The sequence below is a fragment of the Rhinopithecus roxellana genome, chromosome 10, assembly GCF_007565055.1.
Source record: "Rhinopithecus roxellana isolate Shanxi Qingling chromosome 10, ASM756505v1, whole genome shotgun sequence".
In the NCBI taxonomy this organism is placed as follows: domain Eukaryota; kingdom Metazoa; phylum Chordata; class Mammalia; order Primates; family Cercopithecidae; genus Rhinopithecus; species Rhinopithecus roxellana.
In genome coordinates this window covers 56,242,117-56,264,615 of record NC_044558.1, presented here as the reverse complement: position 1 = coordinate 56,264,615, position 22,499 = coordinate 56,242,117, and the positions used below count along the sequence as shown (strand labels likewise).

The 22,499-nt window shown below is 44.5% G+C and overlaps 1 protein-coding gene across 1 annotated transcript; it reads left to right on the top strand.

Annotated features, from left to right (window-relative positions):
* The first annotated feature begins 13,293 nt into the window (after nt 1-13,293).
* Nucleotides 13,294-22,244, top strand: LOC104675289 (retinol dehydrogenase 16). The gene is made up of 5 exons (XM_010379777.2): nt 13,294-13,797; nt 14,881-16,579; nt 18,530-18,788; nt 20,695-20,858; nt 21,439-22,244. The coding sequence occupies exons 2-5, from the start codon at nt 16,267-16,269 to the stop codon at nt 21,654-21,656; spliced, it is 954 nt and encodes a 317-aa protein (XP_010378079.1). The 5' UTR covers nt 13,294-13,797; nt 14,881-16,266; the 3' UTR covers nt 21,657-22,244.
* Nucleotides 22,245-22,499: the final 255 nt, after the last annotated feature.

Below are 22,499 nucleotides of genomic sequence, written 5' to 3'. Positions count from 1 at the left end.
CTGAAGAGCTTCTGCACAGCAAAAGAAGCTACCCAGAGTGAACAGCAACCTACAGAATGGGAGAAAATTTTTACAATCTACCCATCTGACAAAGGGCTAATATCCAGAATCTACAAAGAATTCCAACAAAATTACAAGAAAAAAACAAACAACCCCATCAAAAAGTGGGCAAAGGATATGAACAGACACTTCTCAAAAGAAGACATTTATGCAGCCAACAGACACATGAAAAAATGCTCATCATCACTGGCCATCAGAGAAATGCAAATCAAAACCACAATGAGATACCATCTCATACCAGTTAGAATGGCAATCATTAAAAAGTCAGGAAACAACAGGTGCTGGAGAGGATGTGGAGAAATAAGAACACTTTAACACTGTTGGTGGGAGTGAAAATTAATTTTGGGAGTGAAAATTAATGGGAGTGAAATAATAATCCCAAAGGATTATAAATCAGTCTACTATAAAGACACATGTACATGCATGTTTATTGTGGCACTACTCACAATAGCAAAGACTTGGAAGCAACCCAAATGTCCATCAATAACAGACTGAATTAAGAAAATGTGGCACATATACACCATGGAATACTATGCAGCCATAAAAAGGATGAGTTTATGTCCTTTGCAGGGACACGGATGAAGCTGGAAACCATCATTCTGAGCAAACTATCATAAGGACAGAAAATGAAACACCGCATGTTCTCACTCATAGGTGGGAATTGAACAATGAGAGCACTTGCACACAGGGAGGGGAACATCACACACCAGGGCCTGTCATAGCATGGGACACTGGGGGAGGGATAGCATTAGGAGAAATACCCAATGTAAATGATGACTTAGTGGGTGCAGAAAACCAACATGGCACATGTATACCTATGTAACAAACCTGCACTTGCACATTGTGCATATGTACCCAAGAACTTAAATTATAATAATAAAAATAATAAATAAATAAATAAATAAATAAGAAAGCAGAGAGAAGGGAATGGAGACTTAGAACCCACAGGAAGGAAACACCCAGGGCTGCTGGGAAGGTGAATGGAAGGACTTCCACATGCTGGAGTCCCAGGGCTCACCCGCTCACCTCTGGATATGCCCTGTGCCCAGCCCTGGGTGCTGGCTGCACTGTCCTCTGCCCTCCCCTGCCAGGACCCACATCCAGAATCTTCTCAGTGACCAGGGTTTCCTTCAACTGTACGTTGTCAAGGGCCATACACAGGGACATTTCCCAACCTTCACACCCACTGCTCCACTCTTATTCATCCTGAGAGTAACAGGACCCTTGCCTGGGGTGACAGCTGCTCCCCAGACACTCCAGTTGGGAGCAATCCCAGGAAGTCCCAGAGGGGGCATTCAGAGGGAAGAGGTGTCTGGGAGACACCCCCTTACCCCGAATGTGAAATCCCTCAGATTTGCCTCTGGCTTGCAGATTTCTTCCCTGCTACCTAAGTCCTTTGACAACCGAAATGAGTGACTGAGGCTTAAGTCTGAATCATCCAGGGTTACTAAGGCTGCATCAGGGTGTCTTGGAACTGCACCGAGGTTCTCTCGCCCTGCACAGAAAAGCCGAACACTGACATTGGGATAGCAGCAAGGGAAAGTGAGATATTTATTGCAGGGCAACAAACAAGGAGAATTGGGCAGCTCAAGCATAAGACCCTATGTCCCCTATGGCGCACAGGTAAGGGCCAAGATCAGGGGCCAGAAGGGAAGACTCTTGATGTTGGGACTCAAAGACCCCATGCTCCTGAGAGAGGACCAGGACAGCAAAGAGGAGTGAGGCAGCTTCTGTGGCTCCCCTGGCCTCTGTGGGATTGGGCCCCAGTCCCTGCACAGGTCCCTCAGACTAGACCTGGCTCCCTGTCTGAGGAAAGAGGCCTGGAAGGAGGAGAAAAGGAGAGACCCTTATTTTGCTAAGAGTCAAAAATAGGGGCCTTGGACTGGTTTTCACTAGACTTTTCATGGCCATTATTGCTCTGTGGTGACAATGCTCTACCTATGGCTCACAGGAGATGATGTGGGCCGTGGGTCCAGTTTCGGTGCAGCTTCACCTTCAGGGGACCCCAGGCCAGGGTTTGTGCCCTCACCATGATCTGCCTCTTGGGAGAGGTCTCCTGGGGTGAGTCACACCTCCTGCATGCCTACCCAGTGAGTGATGAATTAAATCAGCAATCGTTAATTCATTTTTGTTTTGTGTGTGTGGTTGGCTTTGTGTATGTGTGTCTGTGCACAGGCAAGTGTATGTCAAGAGGGTAAAATAATCAAAGCCTCCACACTATGGAGGCTTCAGATTAAATATCAAGCTTTTGCTTTGCTTTGGGAGTGACAACATAGATTGACCTTGAGTGAGCTGGCACAAGAGCATTCAGGGGCTTGGAGCCTCCTGAGGACTCTCCCTGGTCATATTTGTATTGTTGCCAGAAAAGACGGTGCTGATCCAGACCCCAGGAGCAGGTTCTTGGATCTCACATAGGAATGAATTCAAGGCGAGTCACAGAGCACAGTGACATAAGCAAATTTATTGGAAACTACTCTGTTACAGAATAGGGCATCCTCAGAAAGCAGGAGGAGGAGAGTGCCAGCCTTTGTTAGTGCCTTCCTTAAGACTGGGTACTAGCAAACCAGCAGGAACTATATATATTCTGTATAACCATACATATTCTGTAATCATAATTGGTGGTCAGTTTGAAATGTGCCTATTTTCAGACTGTAAGTATTAACCTTAGAGGTGCCTTGTGAGTGCCGAGCTATTCACTTCAAGATGGAGTCATGCTATCATGTTTTATTAAGCCAGAGACCTGGTAAGCAGGTGTTCCTCTAACAGTATCTTCAACATTCACATGTCTGACACCAACGTTCATTACATGTTCTAAATTGAATGGCCCTGCAACATCTGACCTCACTCTCGGTTTTACAATGAACACCAATTTGTTCAACAACATAGGGTTCCCTAAAGGCTCCATAGGCTGGATTTTCATCCTGAAGAAAGAAAACTAAGATGCCTGGGAAGGTACCTACCAAATAAAATTTATACTGAGACCAGGAATCTGTACCCCTCTCTCCTAATGCTTTCTGTGTTGAGTCCACACTTGCAAGATCATCAGAACACTGAAGACATTGACAGCTGGGGTCCCTGGAAACAATGGCAATTCAAGGAAATTTCTGTCCAGCACACAGCAGGGACTCAACAAAGGGTAGCATAAAGTAAAAGATGAGCCCAGAAGTGACTCTCATTCCCTGCCACTGGAGGAGTGGGTGTGTTGGGATATGGTGGAGGACCTGAGAGATGGCACAGGGAAAGTGCAATGACTTTAAAGTGAGGGCCAGTCACTGAGGGCCACAGAAGGCACAGGTGAGGAGCAGAGGCCTCAGTTGCCCCAGGGAAGGGACCTGGGACCTGCGAGTGCCTATTGACAGCTTCTTGCTGGCTCACCCTTAGGGGTCTATTTCTGTGACCTGAGGATACTCCAGCATCCATGGAAAGAAAACAATTGTTCCTTATCTCGGTGGCAAGAATGGCTGGGAGAGGGCGGGGTAACTTTCCTCTTCAAATCCACTCTCAGGTCATGCCTCTCATCTCTGGCCTCCAGGAAGGCGCCTGCCTCTTCCTGCCACTGTTCTCTAAGGCCACCCAAAATGTAGAAGCTACTTTGGAACTAGGAAACAGGCAGAGGTTGGAACAGTTCTGAGGACTCAGAGGAAGACAGGAAAATGTGGGAAAGTTTGGTACTTTCCAAAGACTTGTTGAATGGTTTTGACCAAAATGCTGATAATGACATGGACAATGAAATCCAGGCTGAGGTTCTTTCAGATGGAGATGAGGAACTTGTTGGGAACTGGAGCAAAGGTGATTCACTACATTTTAGCAAAGAGACTGGTGGCATTTTGTCCCTGCCCTAGAGATTTGTGGAACTCTGAACTTGAGAGGGATGATTTAGGGTATCTGGCAGAAGAAATTTTTAAGCAGCAAAGCATTCAAGAGGTGATTTGGGTGTGTTAAAGGCATTCAGATTTAAAAGCAAAAAAGATGGTAAAAGTTCAGAATATGTGCAGCCTGACAATGCAATAGAAAAGAAAATCTCATTTTCTGAGGAGAAATCCAAGCTGGTACAGAAATTTGCATAAGGAACAAGAAGCCAAATGTTAATCCCCAAGGCAATGGGGAAAATATCTCCAGGGCATGTCAGAGGTCTTCTGAATGGTATTGCCTAGGTTTTCTTGTAGGGTTTTTATGGTTTTAGGTCTAACATTTGAGTCTTTAATCCATCTTGAATTAATTTTTGTATAAGGTGTAAGGAAGGGATCCAGTTTCAGCTTTCTACATATGAGTGGCCAGTTTTCCCAGCACCATTTATTAAATAGGGAATTCTTTCCCCATTTCTTGTTTTTATCAGGTTTGTCAAAGATCAGATGCTTGTAGATGTGTGGTATTATTTCTGAGGGCTCTGTTCTGTTCCATTGGTCTATATATCTGTTTTGGTGCCAGTACCATGGTGTTTTGGTTACTGTAGGCTTGTAGCATAGTTTGAAGTCAGGTAGCGTGATGCCTCCAGCTTTGTTCTTTTGGCGTAGGATTGTCTTGGCAATGCGGGTTCTTGTTTGGTTCCATATGAACTTTAAAGTAATTTTTTCCAATTCCGTGAAGAAAGTCATTGGTAGCTTGATGGGGATGGCATTGAATCTACAAATTACTTTGGGCAGTACGGCCATTTTCACGATATTGATTCCTCCTATCCATGAGAATGTTCTTCCATTGTTTGTGTCCTCTTTTATTTCATTGAGCAGTGGTTTGTAGTTCTCCTTGAAGAGATCCTTCACATCCCTTGTAAGTTGGATTCCTAGGTATTTTATTCTCTTTGAAGCAATTGTGAATGGGAGTTCTCTCATGATTTGGCTCTCTGTTTGTCTGTTATTGGTGTATAAGAATGCTTGTGATTTTTGCACATTGATTTTGTATCCTGAGACTTTGCTGAAGTTGCTTATCAGTTTAAGGAGATTTTCGGCTGAGACAATGGGGTAACTAAGATCAGAGAAGAAATGAAGGAGATAGAGACACAAATAATTCTTCAAAAAATCAATGAATCTAGGAGCTAGTTTTTTGAAAAGCTTAACAAAATTGATAGACTGCTAGCAAGACTAATAGAGAAGAAAAGAGAGAAGAATCAAATAGATGCAATAAAAAATGATAAAGGGGATATCACCACTGATCCCACAGAAATAGAAATACAAACTGCCATCAGAAAATACTATAAACACCTCTACACAAATAAACTACAAAATCTAGAAGAAATGGATAAATTCCTGGACACATACACCCTCCCAAGACTAAATCATGAAAAAGTGGAATCTCTGAAAAGACCAATTGAACAGGCTCTGAAATTGAGGCAATAATTAATAGCTTATCAACCAAAAAGTCCAGGACTAGACGGATTCACAGCCAAATTCTACCAGAGGTACAAAGAGGAGCTGGTACCATTCCTTCTGAAACTATTCCAATCAATAGAAAAAGAGGGAATCCTCCCTAATTCATTTTATGAGGCCAGCATCATCCTGATACCAAAGCCTGGCAGAGACATAATAAAAAAAAGAGAGAATTTTAGACCAATATCCCTGATGAACATCCATGCAAAAATCCTCAATAAAATACTGACAAACCGAATCCAGCAGCACATCAAAAAGCTCATCCACCATGATCAAGTGGGCTTCATCCCTGGGATGCAAAGCTGGTTCAACATACACACATCAATAAACATAATCCATCATATAAACAGAACTAAAGACAAAAACCACATGATTATCTCAATAGATTCACAAAAGGCCTTTGAAAAAATTCAACAGCCCTTCATGCTAAAAACTCTCAATAAACTAGGTATTGATGGGACGTATCTCAAGATAATTACAGGTATTTATGACAAACCCACAGCCATTATCATACTGAATGGCTAAAACTGGAAACATTCCCTTTGAAAACTGGCACAAGACAGCAATGCCCTCTCTCACCACTCCTATTCAACATAGTGTTGGAACTTCTGGCCGGGGCAATTGGGCAATAGAAGGAAACAAAGGGTATTCAATTAGGAAAAGAGGAAGTCAAATTGTCCCTGTTTGCAGATGACATGATTGTATATTTAGAAGATCCCATTGCCTCAGCCCAAAATCTCCTTAAACTGATAAGCAACTTCAGCAAAGTCTCAGGATACAAAATCAATGTGCAAAAATCACAAGAATTCCTATACACCAATAACAGACAAACAGAGAGCCAAATTATGAGTGAACTCCCATTCACAACTGCTACAAAGAGAATAAAATACCTAGGAATCAAATTTACAAGGGATGTGAAAGACCTCTTCAAGGAGAACTACAAAACCCTGCTCTATGAAATAAAAGAAGACACAAACAAATGGAAGAAAATTCTGTGCTCATGGATAAGAACAATCAATATTGTGATAATGGTCATATTGCCCAAAGTAATTTATAGATTCAATGTCATTCCCATCAAGCTACCAATGACTTTCTTCACATAATTGGAAAAAATTACTTTAAAGTTCATATGGAACCAAAAAAAGCCTGTATTGCCAAGACAATCCTAAGCCAAAAGAACAATGTTGGAGGCATCACGCTACCTGACTTCAAACTATGCTACAAGGCTACAGTAACCAAAACACCATGGTACTAGTACCAAAGCAGAGATGTAGACCAATGGAACAGAATAGAGCCTTCATAAATAATACCACACATCTACAACCATCTGATCTTTGACAAACCTGATAAAAACAAGAAATGGGGAAAGGATTCCCTATTTAATAAATGGTGCTGGGAAAACTGGCTAGCCACATGTAAAAAGCTGAAACTGGATCCCTTCCTACATCTTATACAAAAATTAATTCAAGATGGATTAAAGACTTAAATGTTAGACCTAAAACCATAAAAACCCCACAAGAAAACCTAGGTAATACCATTCAGGACATAGGCAGCAGCAAGGACTTCATTACTAAAACACCGAAAGCAATGGCAACAAAAGCCAAAATTGACAAATGGGATCTAATTAAACTAACGAGCTTTTGCACAGCAAAAGAAGCTACCATCACAGTGAATAGGCAACCTACAGAATGGGAGAAAATTTTTACAATCCACCCATCTGACAACAGGCTAATATCCAGAATCTACAAAGAATTCCAACACATTTACAAGAAAAAAAACCAAACAACTCCATCAAAAAGTGGGCAAAGGATATGAACAGACACTTCCCAAAAGAAGACATTTATGCAGCCAACAGACATATGAAAAAATGCTCATCATCACTGGCCATCAGAGAAATGCAAATCAAAACCACAATGAGATACCATCTCACATCAGTTAGAATGGCAATCATTAAAAAGCCAGGAAACAACAGTGCTGGAGAGGATGTGGAGAAACAGGAACACTTTTACACTATGGGACTGTAAACTAGTTCAACCATTATGGAAGACAGTTGGTGATTCCTCAGGGATCTAGAACTAGAAATACCGTTTGACCCAGCCATCCCATTATTGGGCATATATCCAAAGGATTATAAATCATGCTGCTATAAAGACACATGCAGATGTATGTTTATTGTGGCACTATTCACCATAGCAAAGACTTGGAACCAACCAAAATGTCCATCAATGATAGACTGGATTAAGAAAATGTGGCACATATACACCATGGAATACTATGCAGCCATAAAAAAGTATGAGTTCATGTCCTTCGCAGGGACATGGATGAAGCTAGAAACCATCATTTGAGCAAACTTTTGCAAGGACAGAAAACCAAGCACTGCATGTTCTCACTCATAGGTGGGAAATGAACAATGAGAACACTTGGACGCAGGGTGGGGAACATTACACACCGGGGCCTGTCATGGGGTGGGAGACTGGGGGAGAGATAGCATTAGGAGATATACCTAATGTAAATGACAAATTAACTGGTGTAGCACACCAACATGGCATATGTATACATATGTAACAAACCTGCATGTTGTACATATGTACCCTAGATCTTAAAGTATAATTTAAAAAAATGATGTTGTAGAAGAAAATGTAGTAGTAGTTATAGTAGCTTTAGCTAGCCCCATGAAGCCCACACTACTTGCCAGCATTGTTCTAAGTATTTGGCAAATGTTGAATCACTTAAATATTGACAACACTTTGTGAAGTAGGAACCATTATTATCTGTTGCGGGAAGTCAGGGACCCTGAACAGAGGGACCGGCTGAAGCCATGGCAGAAGAACATAAATTGTGAAGATTTCATTGACATTTATTACTTCCCCAAATTAATACTTTTATAATTTCTTATGGCTGTATTTACTTCAATCTCTGAACATGAATTGTGAAGATTTCATGGACACTTATCACTTCCCCAATAAATACCCTTGTGATTTCCTATGCCTGTCTTTACTTTAATCTCTTAATCCCGTCATCTTCTTCATAAACTGAGGAGGATGAATGTCACCTCAGGACCCTCTGATGATTGTGTCAACTGCACAAATTGTTTGCAGAGCATGTGTGTTTGAACAATATGAAATCTGGGCATCTTGAAAAAAGAACAGGATAACAGCAATGTTCAGAGAACATCAGAGATAAGACTTCTGGCCATCAGTGAGCCGGATGGAACAGAGCCATATTTCTCCTCTTTCAAAAGCAAATAGGAGAAATATTGCTGAATTCTTTTTCGCAGTAAGGAACATCCCTGAGAAAGAGAATGTGCCCTGAGGGTAGGCCTATGAATGGTCCCCTCAAAGCATGCCGTCTTTTATGGTCGAAGTCAAAGGGTTGAAATAAGCCCTGGTCTCCTGTAGTGCTCCCAGGCTTATTAGGATGAGGAAAATTCCTGCCTAATAAATTTTGGTCAGACAGGTTGTCTGCTCTCAAACCCTGTTTCCTGATAAGATGTTATCAATGACAATGTGTGCCTGAAACTTCAATAGCAATTTTAATTTCACCTCATCCAGTGGTCCTGTGATCTCACCCTGTCTCCATTTGCCTTGTGATATTTTATTACCTTGTGAAGTATGTGATCTCTGTGACCCACACCCTATTCGTGCACTCCCTCCCCTTTTGAAAATCACTGATAAAAACTTGCTGGTTTTACGGTTCGGGGGAACATCACGGATCCTGCCGACATGTGATGTCTCCCCCGGAAACCCAGCTTTAAATTTCTCTCTCTTGTACTCTTTCCCTTTATTTCTCAAACCAGCTGAGACACCTAGGAAATAGAAAAGAACCCATGATAAATATCGGGGGTGGGGTTCCCCCAATATCTGGCATGCCAACATGGTCTTTGTTTTTTCCTAAGTGCATGTGGGAACCTGATTCCCTTTGGGAGGTGCGGAGAAACAACATCAGCTTGCTTCACAGAAACGTGTGTTCGACTCCCTGATGACTGATGAGTAGTCTGTATATGGTCTGGGTTAACTATCGGTCATGCAGAGTCCAAACAACATGCTTATCTCTGCTATATTAAAATGTTGAAACAGGGTGGTGTTCGAAAATATGGTCACATGGAAAATATGGTCACTCTATTCAGGACAGTGGAACAATACTGTCCTTGGTTTCTTGAAAAAGGAACCTTAGATGTAGAAGTATGGGATCGTGTTGCTGCAGCATTCAGGGAACTGGTCTCCACAGGGAATTATGTTCCTGTCACCATTTGGGGTGACTAGGCCTTGGTACGAGCCATCTTGATGACATACCAATCCTGTGACTCCCTATAGTTACCACAGTTTTCTGAACTGACAACACTCCACCTCCTCCTCAACCATCCTCTCCCACATGGCCTTTGTAATCTGATCAGCCTCTCCTTTCAGCTACTCCTCTCCCACTTGAAAATGTTGAAAATTCAATGTCTAACTCTGGGGACTTTGGATTATGGTCACCCGCTGATGATCTTATTTCTTTTCACCAAGAGCCAGTACTTGCAGCAGCTGCAGCCCCAACTCACACAGCCCAGGATCATATATACACTAATTCTTCTCTTTTCAAACCTCCAGAGTCACCTGATGGCTCTGGGACCAAGCTACAATTTACCTATAATTCTTCAGGCCCTCCCACTTCCACTTCAGCCCCTCACCTTCCTGTCATTTCAGGTCCTCAGCTGGTCACATTGCCATCCACTCAGACTATGGCTTCATATCCTTCTTCACACATGAATGCCAGTAATCACCAGTATACTTGTGCTCCTTCTGCTCCCCCAATCCCCCTTTCTCACACTCTCATTCCAGTCAACCCTCTCAGCCTCAGTTTCCCTTATCTATGCATGCTTTTCCTGTCACTTCTATGCCAACTCCATCTCAGATGCCTACTCTCGAAACTTCAATGCAACACCTACTATGCCAAAACAAAGAAACAAGTGGATTAGACGCGTGGACTTATCTGGTTGCACTAGACCCACCTAACTTCCAAGGGGTACAAATGCGTTATGTACCTCTTAATCTTACCTTTTTAAAAGAATTTAAGGATGCTTGTACTCAGTATGGCCCTACTTCTCCTTATGTTAAAATGGTATTACAAACTCTTTGTACAGTGGTCACTTTACTTCCTTTAGACTGGGACCTTTTGGCAAAAGCTGTTCTGACCCCATCTCAGCATTTACAATTTCGTACTTGGTGGTCAGAAGAGGCTGGTTTGCAGGTTCAACTAAATTGGACTAATGGCATTCTAATTACTCAAGCTCAGCTCACAGGCTCTGATAGTTCCTCTGATACTTATGCCCAATTGAACTTTGATGCTTTTACCACAGAACAAGTAACAAAGGTGTGTATGAGAGCTTGGGATAAATTACGCAAATAAAAACTTGCTGGTTTTACAGCTTGGGGAACATCACAGATCCTGCCGACATGTGATGTCTCCCCCGGACACCCAACTTTAAATATCTCTCTCTTGTGCTCTTTCCCTTTATTTCTCAAACCAGCCGAGACACCTAGGAAATAGAAAAGAACCATCATTATCCCCATGTTAAAGATGAGGAATTTGCAGAAACTATTTCGGTTAAAGGACATGACCAAGGGTCACACAGTAAGTGGCAGAGCCAAGATTCAAATTCAGATAGGCTAGATCCAGAGTCCGCTCTATGAACTGTTGCATAAAGACAAAAGAAATGTTAATCATTTATAATTACAGGAGAAAAGCAGGCTAAAAAACAGTTTGAAAACTGTGATTCTAATTCTGTATCAAACACTTAAAAAATCATATGATTATACACATAGAAAAATTGTTGTGTTGCATGCCATGGTGTTAATAGTATTACCTCTCAGAAGTTGCATTTAAGTGATTCTTATTTCCTTTTAAATAATTTTCTGTAATGTCTATATTTTCTATAATAAAACTTCATGATTTCTCCTTTTGAAAAAAAAAAAAAAAAAGCATATAAAGATGGAACAAAAATTCCAGTCTTGATTTGGTCAATGTGGGTGCTAATAAAAGCAGCTCTTGAGCCATTTCAAACAGATGATGAGGCAGATTCAGATGAGGAAGAGGAGGACAAGTGAAAAGAACTAAATTCAGATTCTGAATGTGAGGAACAGAAAACGGAGGAAATTAAAGAAACGAAAGGGAAACTGAAAAAAGTGTGTTTTACTAACCCGTCAACACCACTTGCTGAATTAAGTGAAAGACCATCTCCTCTCTCTCCCCTTAATGGGTGAGAAGATGAATTAGCTACAAAACTTACTGCTCCTGTAGTTGCAACATTAAAACCTGGAGAAATTGGTGGTGCTATACACAATTCTATTCAACAGGCTAGAGCCAAGGGAGACCTTGAAGCATGGGAATTTCCCATAACTATAATCCAGCAGGGAGGACAGAATATAGCTAATTGGACTACCTTTCCTTTTAAGCTGTTAAAGGAATTCAAGCAAGCCATTAGTCAATATGGGCCAAACTCTCCTTTTGTGCAAACTTTATTAAAAAATGTTTCTCTTGATAATAGATTAATACCATATGATTGGGATACTTTAACAAAATCTGTTCTCACTCCATCTCAGTACTTTCAGTTTAAAACCTTGTGGGTTGATGAAGCTCAAACTCAGGCAAGGGAAAATACACGAACACAACCACCTGTGACTGTTTTCTTTGAACAGTTAATGGGAGTCAGACCTGATTGGGGTTGACTAGAAAATCAAGCAGTAATGGAGGATGTTGCTGTTGCTCAGCTGCACTCTGTATGCTTATGAGCATGGGAAAGGATAAATGTTTTAGGGTGAAAATATCCTTCCTTCAGTTCTATCTGACAGGGACCTAAAGAACCATATATTGAGTCTATTGCTCAGCTCTAAGAGGCTGTGTATAAAGCCATAACTGAAAAAGCAGCTCAAGATGTTGTAATACAGGTTCTTGCATACAATAAGGCTAATGCAGAGTGTAAAACTTCTATTAGAGCCCTGAGAGGGAAGGCTCACTTAGCTGAATATATTAAGGCTTGCAATGGTATTGGAGGTAACTCCAGAAATGAGGCTGGATTATGCCCCATTTCTCAGGCTCTTGTTTCAATTGTGTGCAGTTTGGGCATACAAAAAAGGAATGCAGAAAAGGAAGCCAAAAGGCAAGAGCTACTACCATCAAACAACAGAAAAGCCCTGGTGTATGCCTCCATTGTGAAAAAGGCAATCACTGGGCAAGTCAGTGTCATCGTAAAATTAGCAAAGATGGACAACCTGTCTTGGGATATGGGAAGAGTGGCCTGCCTTGAGCCCCTCAACAAACTGAGGCATATCCAGCACAGCCAGTGCCCTTACAAATGTACAACAATTGTCCCCTGCCACAGTAGGCAGTGCTGTCATAGACCTCTGCAGCACAATTCCCATCTGCTTGCTTCCTGGAAAGTCACCAAAAAAGGTCCCTTTGGGGGTTAAAGAGTTGGTTTATTACTTGGAAAGTCTAGTCTAAGTTTGAAAGTTGTCACTGTGCATATGGGAATAATTGATTCTGATTATACCGGAGAAATTCAATTAGTCATTAGTTCCTCAGCTCATCAGCTCACTTCATTTCATTCATTTGATCTCTATCACTGATACCCTTTCTTCCACTTGATCAAATCATCTACTGAAGCTTGTGCATGCATCCCGTAGTTCTTGTGCCATGGTTTTCAGCTCCATCAGGTCATTTAAGGACTTCTCTACACTGTTTATTCTAGTTAGCCATTCATCTAATCTTTTTTCAAGATTTTTAGCTTCTTTATGATGGGTTTGAACATCCTTCTTTAGCTGGGAGAAGTCTGTAATTACTGATCGTCTGAAACCTTCTTCTCTCAACTTGTCAAAGTCATTCTCCATCCAGCTTTGTTCCATTGCTGGTGAGGAGCTGCGTTCCTTTGGAGGAGAAGAGGTGCTCTGATTTTTAGAATTTTCAACTTTTCTGCTCTGTTTTCTCCCCATCTTTGTGGTTTTATCTACCTTTGGTCTTTGATGATGGTGGTGTACAGACGGGATTTTGGTGTGGATGTCCTTTCTGTTTGTTAGTTTTCCTTGTAACAGTTAGGACCCTCAGCTGCAGGTCTGTTGGAGTTTGCTGGAGGTCCACTCCAGACCCTGTTTTCCTGGGTATCACCAGCGGAGGCTGTAGAATAGCAAATATTGCAGAACGGCAGATGTTGCTGCCTGATCCTTCCTCTGGAAGCTTTGTCTCAGAGGGGCACCTAGCTGTATGAGTTGCCAGTCAGCCCATACTGGGAAGTGTCTCCCAGTTAGGCTACTTGGGAGTCAGGGACCCATTTGAGGAGGCATTCTGTCCATTCTCAGATCTCAAAATCCATGCTGGGAAAACCACTACACTCTTCCATGCTGTCAGATGGGGACGTTTAAGTCTGCAGAAGTTTCTGCTGCCTTTTGTTCAGCTATGTCCTGCCCCCAGAAGTGGAGTCTATAGAGGCAGGCAGATCTCCTTGAGCTGTGGTGGGCTCCACCCAGTTCGAGATTCCTGGTCACTTTTTTTACCTCAGCAATGGTGGACACCCCTCTCCCAGCCTTGCTGCTGCCTTGCAGTTCAATCTCAGACTGCAGTGCTAGCAGTGAGCAAGGCTCCATAGGCATGGGACCCTCTGAGCCAGGTGCGTGATATAATCTCCTGGTGTGCCGTTTGCTAAGGCTGTTGGAAAATTGCAGCGTTAGGGTGGGAGTGTCCTGATATTCCAAGTACCGTCTGTCACGGTTTCCCTTTGCTAGGAAAGGGAATTCCCTGATCCCTTGTGCTTCCCAGGTGAGGTGATGCACCGCTCTTCTCCATGTGCTGCACCCACTGTCTGACTGGTCCCAGAGAGATGAACCCTGTACCTCAGTTGGAAATGCAGAAATCACCCATCTTCTGCATCACTCACACTGGGAGCTGCAGACTGGTGCTGTTCCTATCTGGCCATCTTGGAAGCAGGAGGAACTATTCTACCCTTTATATGCTTTTTAAAAATCTCTGCCAATTCTCTCACATTCATCTAACTCCATAGTCCCTTGTTCCGGAACCATGGGCAAAACTGCTTTACTGCACTAAAGAGTGATAACAAATTCTGAGTACTAACTTTCATTCCCCATCTTCATAAAAAATGCTCTAAGAAATTTAAATAAGCAGAATGTCTGCTTTCACTTTGTCCCATTGTTACTCTGGTTCTTCTGAGCACTGAGCTTTCCTGCCAAGCTTCTTTTAGACGTCTTTGGGTGTCCTTTGATGATGCGTCCTTTGCTTTCACATGCCCTGGTGTTCCTTCACCAGAGTCTTTGTCGCTCCACGTTGGGTGCCAGGAATGTTGGGGCTGCCAGACCCAACACCAGGTCATGGGGGTGACAAAGTCTGGCAGAGTCAAAGGATTGAGAAAAGACAGTTTGAAAGAGAGAAGTGGGACCGGGGGACCATTGCGATTGTGGAGGCTGTGAAGGCTGTCAGACAGGGATGTTTAAGTCTGCAGACGTTTCTACTGCCTTTTTTTCAGCTATGTCCTTCCCCCAGAGGTGGAGTCTATAGAGGCAGCAAGCCTTGTGGTGCTGTGGTGGGCTCCACCCAGTTCAAACTTCCTGGCCACTTTGTTTCCCTACTCAAGCCTCAGCAACGGTGGACAACTATCCTCCTGCTGGGCTGCTGCCTCACAGATCAATCTCAGACTGCCATACTAGCAGTGAGCAAGGCTCCATGGGTGTGGGACATGCTGAGCCAGGCATGAGATACAATCTTCTGGTGTGCCGTTTGCTAGGACAGTTGGAAAATCACAGTATTTGTGCAGGAGTGTCCTGTTTTTCCAGGTACAGTCCGTCATGCCTTCCTTTGGCTAGGAAAGGGAAATCCCCCAACCCCTTATGCTTCCAGGGTGAAGCAATGCCCTGCCCTGCTTAAGCTTGCCCTGCGTGGGTTGCACCCACTGTCCAACCAGTCCCAGTGAGATGAACCAGGTACCTCAGTTGGAAATGCAGAAATCTCCCATCTTCTGCATTGATCACACTGGGAGCTGCAGACTGCAGCTGTTCCTATTTGCCCATCTTCTCCCTGCTTTCTTTACATCTGAGTTTGGATACCCCCATAGGATCCTGCAATCTTTCTGCCCCAAAAAACTGCTATAGCAGGAGGGAACTTGTTCCTGCCCACCCTTTGTCTACTCCTTCTCCTCCTAGAGAGCCTGACCATGCCCTAGTTTTCTGAGGAGTGATTGATATTCTAGGGTGCTGAGCAGGATGAGGAAACTCAGGTTCAGAGAGGGATTTCCATCTAATCTGCCTGGAAACCATGTGTAGCTACCCAATAAGGTCTTTCTATGTTCAAAAGATCACGGACCAGGGTTGTAGGAGTAGGAGATTTGTAGAGATAGTTTTGACCCCTGTACTTAGAGCAGAGGGGTGTGTTTTCCATGGAGGGTGTGTGTGGGCAGCTGTGTGTGAGTGAGCCTGTGTGGGCTCTGTGTGTGTTCCTGTGTGAATATATGTGTGTGCTCCTTCATGGACACAGCATGCATGTAGTGGGCACAGCAAGGCAAGAGAAATCAGGAGACTAAGGACACATTGCCAAGTGATAATATCTTCCTATTGGGCAGGACTTGGGGTGTGCAAAGGCGTGCATGAGTACTGCAGAAGCAGTTCAAAGAGCAGAGAGGTGGGGCCAGAATAAATATGTTGCAGAAAGACAGTCATCAAGGAGGAAAGTGAGGATTCTGACCAAAATGCCTGAGGGTTTCCCTGCCTACCACAGCCCTCTGTGTTCTTAAATCCTCCTGTGTCAACAGAGGCCAGACTCTGGGTTCCCCCACAGCCTGTCTGTGTCTGTCCTCTGCAAAGCCATGTGGCTCTACCTGGCAGTCTTCGTGGGCCTGTACTACCTTCTGCACTGGTACCGGGAGAGGCAGGTGCTGAGCCACCTGAGAGATAGGTATGTGTTCATCACGGGCTGTGACTCTGGCTTCGGGAAACTGCTGGCCAGACAGCTGGACGCACGAGGCTTGCGGGTGCTGGCTGCGTGTCTGACGGAGAAAGGAGCCGAGCAGCTGAGGGACCAGACTTCAGACAGGCTGGAGACGGTGACCCTGGATGTCACCAAGACAGAGAGTGTTGTTGCAGCCACCCAATGGGTGAAGGAACGCGTGGGGGACAGAGGTAACCACCCAGATTTCTCAAGTCTGTCTGTGTCTTCCCTCTGTGTGAAGGGACCACCTCCTGTCTGCTCCCTGGGAAGGTTTCTACAGTGTCTTTCCAGGTTGAAGTAACAGTAGCTTTCTAGTATTTCTCACTAATCAGGCTGGCCTGAGCCCCATCTCTTTCCAATCTTTAACCTATCCCGACATTGGAGGTGTATAGTCTTGGGGAGAGTTTGCCCTGATGAGATTTTTCTCTCCAGAATTCCTCTCTATCCTCTCCCTCTTGTCTAAGCAGAAATCATGGATTGTTTGATGCTGAGAGCCTGGGTTAGAGATCTGGAGACTTGCTGGAGCATGGTTGAGAAGGGAGCATGGGGCTGCAAGGGTGCACGGAGGCTGTAGCTGTGCTGGAGCTGGGCTTGCGTTCCCAGCACTTTACCTTGTTCTTGCTAGGGCCTATCAGCATCCACCAAGAGCTACGACCATCTCCATCTTCAGAGGAGGGTATCAGCATAAGGACTGCTTAAGGAAAGCAGAACTAGTAAGGTGTTACTTTTTCTTTCTTTCTTCTTTTCACTACACTAATTCATCTGTCTTATTACAGGGGAAGAAAGAAACATGGATTTATTTTATGTAACAATAAATGCAGAATATGATCTTTGTTGAAAATAATGAAAAGAATAAAGATGAAAACAAAAGTTTCCCTGAAATTGTCATCCATACATAAGTCCTTTTTACAATTATACATATTTAGGATTTTATATTTTGTTCTTAGTTTCAGTCACCTTAGATTCTCTGGAGAAGATAAACATTTTTACACCATAATGATCATTTTTATAAAATTGTATGTAATTATTTAGAATACTGTATCATTCCAATAGCCTACCTATGTAAACCATACTGAGTGGTTGGATATGATAGTTTTTATCGTCATAAATGTCGTCTTGGTGGACTTTTATTGGCCAGCATCTCTATAAGTGTGAGATGTCTGGGTGGAGGAATCTGCATTTGCATCAGGGCAGGGCCTGTTATTGAGCAGGGGATGGATTCATATGCCTAGGCCAACCCTTCCAGATCAACAACTGCCACCCCCTGCCCGGACTCAAGGGACCCTGTGCTCCTGCCCCCTAGTTCTATGGGTTGAAAGCTCTATTGACTTGAAGTCTTGGGGATCGTGTATTTGCATCTTCCAGAGAGATTTTCCCAGAGCTGAGTGAACTTGGGACCAAAGGGAAGGATGAAGAGTGGGCTTCTGATGCAGTAGGAGGAGAGGGTGACATTTTCTGGGGCAGAGGGTGGAGTCTGTGTACTGAGAGGGATGATGCAACCTTGCTTTCTTCCCAAAGCCTGTGCACTGGAATTCCCCAGTGCTTTCTATAAAAATGTTACTGGATATTGATGCAGGATGTTTCAAGACCGGTGCCCTGAGGTCAAACACAGGATATTCTCCAAGCTCCCCTAAGCCTAGGACTTCAGGTCTGTCTTTTTCTGTCTTCCCTCTCTCCCTCACTCTCCCTTTCTCATGTCTCTTATTCCATCAACAGATGGTTGCAGAACACTCACTATACAAGGCGTTAGCATACCTGAAAATGCAGGTGAATGTCTATAATGTCAGCAACATTCATGTTTAACTAACCAAACATTGGTCTTCATGTTTCCAGACGTGGACAATAGTTCTTTAACATGATTTCTTTAACATGCAATCCTCAAATAGGGATAATAGCTTATTGTCTTTCAGGCAGTGAGCTGGGCCCTGAAGAGTAAATGGAAAAAGAACTGGGTTCCATGGCCCACCAACTGCTGAATGTCCAGACCCAACCCCTGCAGATACTGTGGTGCTTGTTTTACCCTCCTCCCCATCCCACACCTGTCATTCTGCCTTCACTTTATTGGGATGTGAGTTGCACCCTAACTGTCCACCTGCACAGGCACAACACAGTGATGCTGTCTCATCTTCCCACTGTCCCAGGACTCTGGGGACTGGTGAATAATGCTGGCATCTCCTTGCCTGTGGCCCCCAATGAGTTGCTGACCAAGCAGGACTTTGTGACCATATTGGACGTGAACTTGTTGGGGGTGATCGACGTGACTCTGAGCCTGCTGCCCTTAGTGAGGAAGGCCAAGGGCCGTGTGGTCAACGTCTCCAGTATCTGTGGCCGGGTGTCACTTTTTGGTGGAGGCTATTGCATCTCCAAGTATGGCGTGGAAGCCTTCTCCGACTCCCTCAGGTATGGTTCTGGGACGAGGCCCGCCCTAGTCTTCCTGCTCCTGTCTTTGTGGGGAAGTCTTTTCCAGGGAGTTCCTTGAATCCCAGCCTGTAAGGCCCTTTCATGAGATCCCTCTCTGTCTTCTTGTGTGACACTCTTGTCTTCCTCTTTCTGGATTGAGCTGGCCATTCACTGGGAAGCACCTTCCTGAGTGCTGGGTGGCAGGACGGGCCTCAGGTCAGAGAGTTTCTTGAATGATACCTCTTCCCTGGATGGATCTCTTGGTCAGAAACAGCCAGAGGCAGAATTGGACCTGGATCTTTGGCTTCTGATCCTGCCAAGAGGAACACAGTACTGAGGTTCCCAAGCCAAGGACAGGGGAATACTGTGTATCAATGACTAATCCCAGGGAAGGACCCTAAACACTTCTTCCCATTGTACCTTGGTATTGGAGCCACAAAGGCAGACCAGGCAGTCAGCACTGGATGGAAGAATGCTTTGCACCCTAGAGAAGGAGCAGAGAAAGATCAGCTACAACAGTGTGTGTTGGTCCCCTGGCCAGGGAGGCTTTCCCGGCAGCTGACAATGGGCATGTGGCTTGCTCAAACCCCTCTCTTGCTGTAGTAGATGGCCCCCGACCCCTCCTCCCTGGAATCTGAAATACTTGTAAAGCTGGGCCATGCCTTAGTGCCGCAAAGACACACATGCTCATGCAGATGCAAGAGCACTCACTGAGTCAGAAACAGGGAAAGATACTTCCACACCAGGAGATGGGTGCCTGGCTTTGGGGCTCTTCCTCTCTAGGGAGAGAAATGCTTCAAGCCCTAAGGCCATTCCTTCATGGCTCTCTGAAACCCAAAGACAGTATGCAGAAGATGGTCTTTCCCAGCAGAATTCATGTCCAGAGCCCCTTTGACAATGGGTAGAGCATCTGAGTCCACACAGCAGATGCTTTAGGCCCTTGTCTAAGTGACAAAAAAATCCATCCTTAATCAACAACAAGGTTTTGTCTGTGAACTAAATCTTGATACCTGAGAGAGGTACAAGAGATCTAGAATCAACTGCCAATGCTTATAAGGTTGGTGATCAAGTCAACCTTGCTGGTCATGGTACCCATCTGAGTTGGGAAGAGTCTTGGAGATTCTGTCTGAGCTGGGGATTAAGAACTCGAGCTGGGGATTGAGAACTCCACCTGGCAGCCTGGTAAGGAAGGCTGTGAAGGGATCCTGGATGAAGGAATGCGATCAGCCCAGGCTCAGGGTGAGCATTAGCCACCTGCATGTACTGCAGAGTCCTCTTGTGGTGAAGGTCAAGGCCAGACCTGGTGGGGGATGCTGGGCAGGTGGGCATAGGTGGGCTCCTTGATGGCCTGTGAGTCCTGGACAGGAGCTGTGCTTTATGCTGTTGGGAGTGAAACTCCCCAAAAAAGTGATTTGTTCCTTGGTCTAATCAGCTTCTAGACACCCACCGACTGCAGGAAGCCCAGTGGCTGAAAGTGGGGAGCCAGACTGAAGACAGATGCTTCTTAGAGGACAGTTGCTATCACCCAGCTCAGAGGCCAGGGAGATTCCTGGGGCAGGAAAAGGATGGAGGGAACTGAGGACTGGAGAGGAGGCAAAATGTGGGAATTCTGGTGATCCATTGGATGTGAGGGCCATAGGAGGAGACAGCACTAAGGTGCTGCCTTGCTTTGGAATTGGTAGGATTTAGGGCTAGTAAGCTCATGTGTGTAAAATATGGAAACCCCATACAGAGGCAATGATTCCTTCATTATTATGATCCCTTGATTGCTGGAAATTAAATATTCCAAGCTTTCTATCTCACCTGTTGTCCTCATATATTGTGCTGTCATAGTTTTACTTTTATTGTTTGTGTTTTACCTTCCATGACCCCTGAAGTCTTTCCTCTCTGCTTCTCTTTCTTGCAGGAGGGAACTCTCCTACTTTGGGGTGAAGGTGGCTATGATTGAGCCTGGCTATTTCAAGACTGCTGTGACCAGTAAAGAGAGATTCTTAAAGAGCTTCCTGGAGATTTGGGACCGGTCCAGTCCAGAGGTCAAGCAGATCTACGGCGAGAAGTTTGTTGCATCCTGTGAGTAAGCAGTGGAGAGTGGGGAGAGAAGCAAACCCTCATGTGGAATCCCTGGTCTACCATTGGTGTCTGAAGAGCATTAGAGTTTGATCTCCAGGCTCTTCCTTACCCACAAAGTGGAGACCTTTAGCCCCGTTTCCATGATGGGTATTGTGTGGTCAACTGGTCCTGAAAAGCAAGTATCCAGGCTTCTCAGAACTTGGGACCAGTGTCTATCTGAACTCAATATCATTATTGAGGAGCAAAGTGAAGCCAGAAAGGGAAGACACTGGTAACTGATAACAAGCTGGCATTAGAGATAGCTTATTTACATGTGCTGAGACTTCTGTGGGAGGAGACCATCATTTATGTAGTCCAGATATTCCTGAAGAGAGACAGACATGACTTAGTGTGGAACACTTGTTGCTTTCCCATGGATGGGCTCCAACTCAGGGAATTTGGATAAAAGAGATTTGAGGCAATGCTTGACTGGGGGTTGTGGGGTGGCATGAGTTCTTAGACCCTTTCCACTTTAAGTTGAATCCAAAGCAGGAGCAGTTACAGGTGGAAATACACGTGGATCATTTCTCATTCTTAACAGATAAGAAATCAGCTGAACAATTGGAGCAGACTTGCACACAGGATTTGTCCTTGGTGACCAACTGCATGGAGCATGCGCTGATTGCCTGCCACCCCCGCACTCGCTACTCAGCTGGCTGGGATGCCAAGCTTCTCTACCTCCCTATGAGCTACATGCCCACCTTCCTGGTGGATGCCATTATCTACTGGGGTTCTCCAAGCCCGGCCAAGGCTCTATGAAGCCAAGGATCAGGTGCATGGTTGCATGGATTTGGGGTGTGCTGTGAGGGTGATGTATCCTTGGGAGAGAAATAAAGTAGAGGGAGGACGCTGTCAGGTCAGTAGGAGACCGATCTCACCTCCTTCATTACCTCCTGGCCATGATTCTTCTGGGAGATAATTCTGCTCTCTGAAGATGTTGGTAGGAAAGTTTCAAGTTAAGCAGCTGAGAAACAGGAACCAAATAGTGCTCCTGGGTGCATTGTCACCTTAGGTGGCCACTCAAGGGTCCAAGCCTCTTGTGTTAACAACTGGGGTGGGTGTGAGCAGGTGGAAGGAGCCTCAGCCCATGCTATTACCTCCTGCTTCCTTATCAGGCTGTGTGTTAATTCTGGGCCAGTCTGGGCCATAGGGTGGAAATGGCTTGGGAGACATGAGGGGATCCCTTCTCTGAAGATCCCTGTATACATGGTGTTGGGAACGGTAGCGCAACCATTACATGGCCCCATAGACCTCACGAGTCATCCCAGCAGCAGTGGCTGGAAGGTGGTGTCCTCAGTAGGGATCTGTGCAAAGGACAAATAAATCAGTTTTTGATTTGTCTTGAAAGCATGCACTTCCTTTGATAGTTTTGATGTTGAAAAAGTTGATAGTTTCACCCATGTGCAGTGATTTGAATGTTCTTGTGAAGTTACACTTGGATACCAGACACATGAGATTGCAATCCCTCTCTGAGTCTGGGTTCCCTCCTTTGCTCAGGACCCAGAATCACTCCATCCAGAAATCCAGGTCACCGTCAGCCTCTCTAGGACTACAAGTCGAAGGCAGAAAAGAGTGAGCAGGAATAGATCTCCTAATATTGGA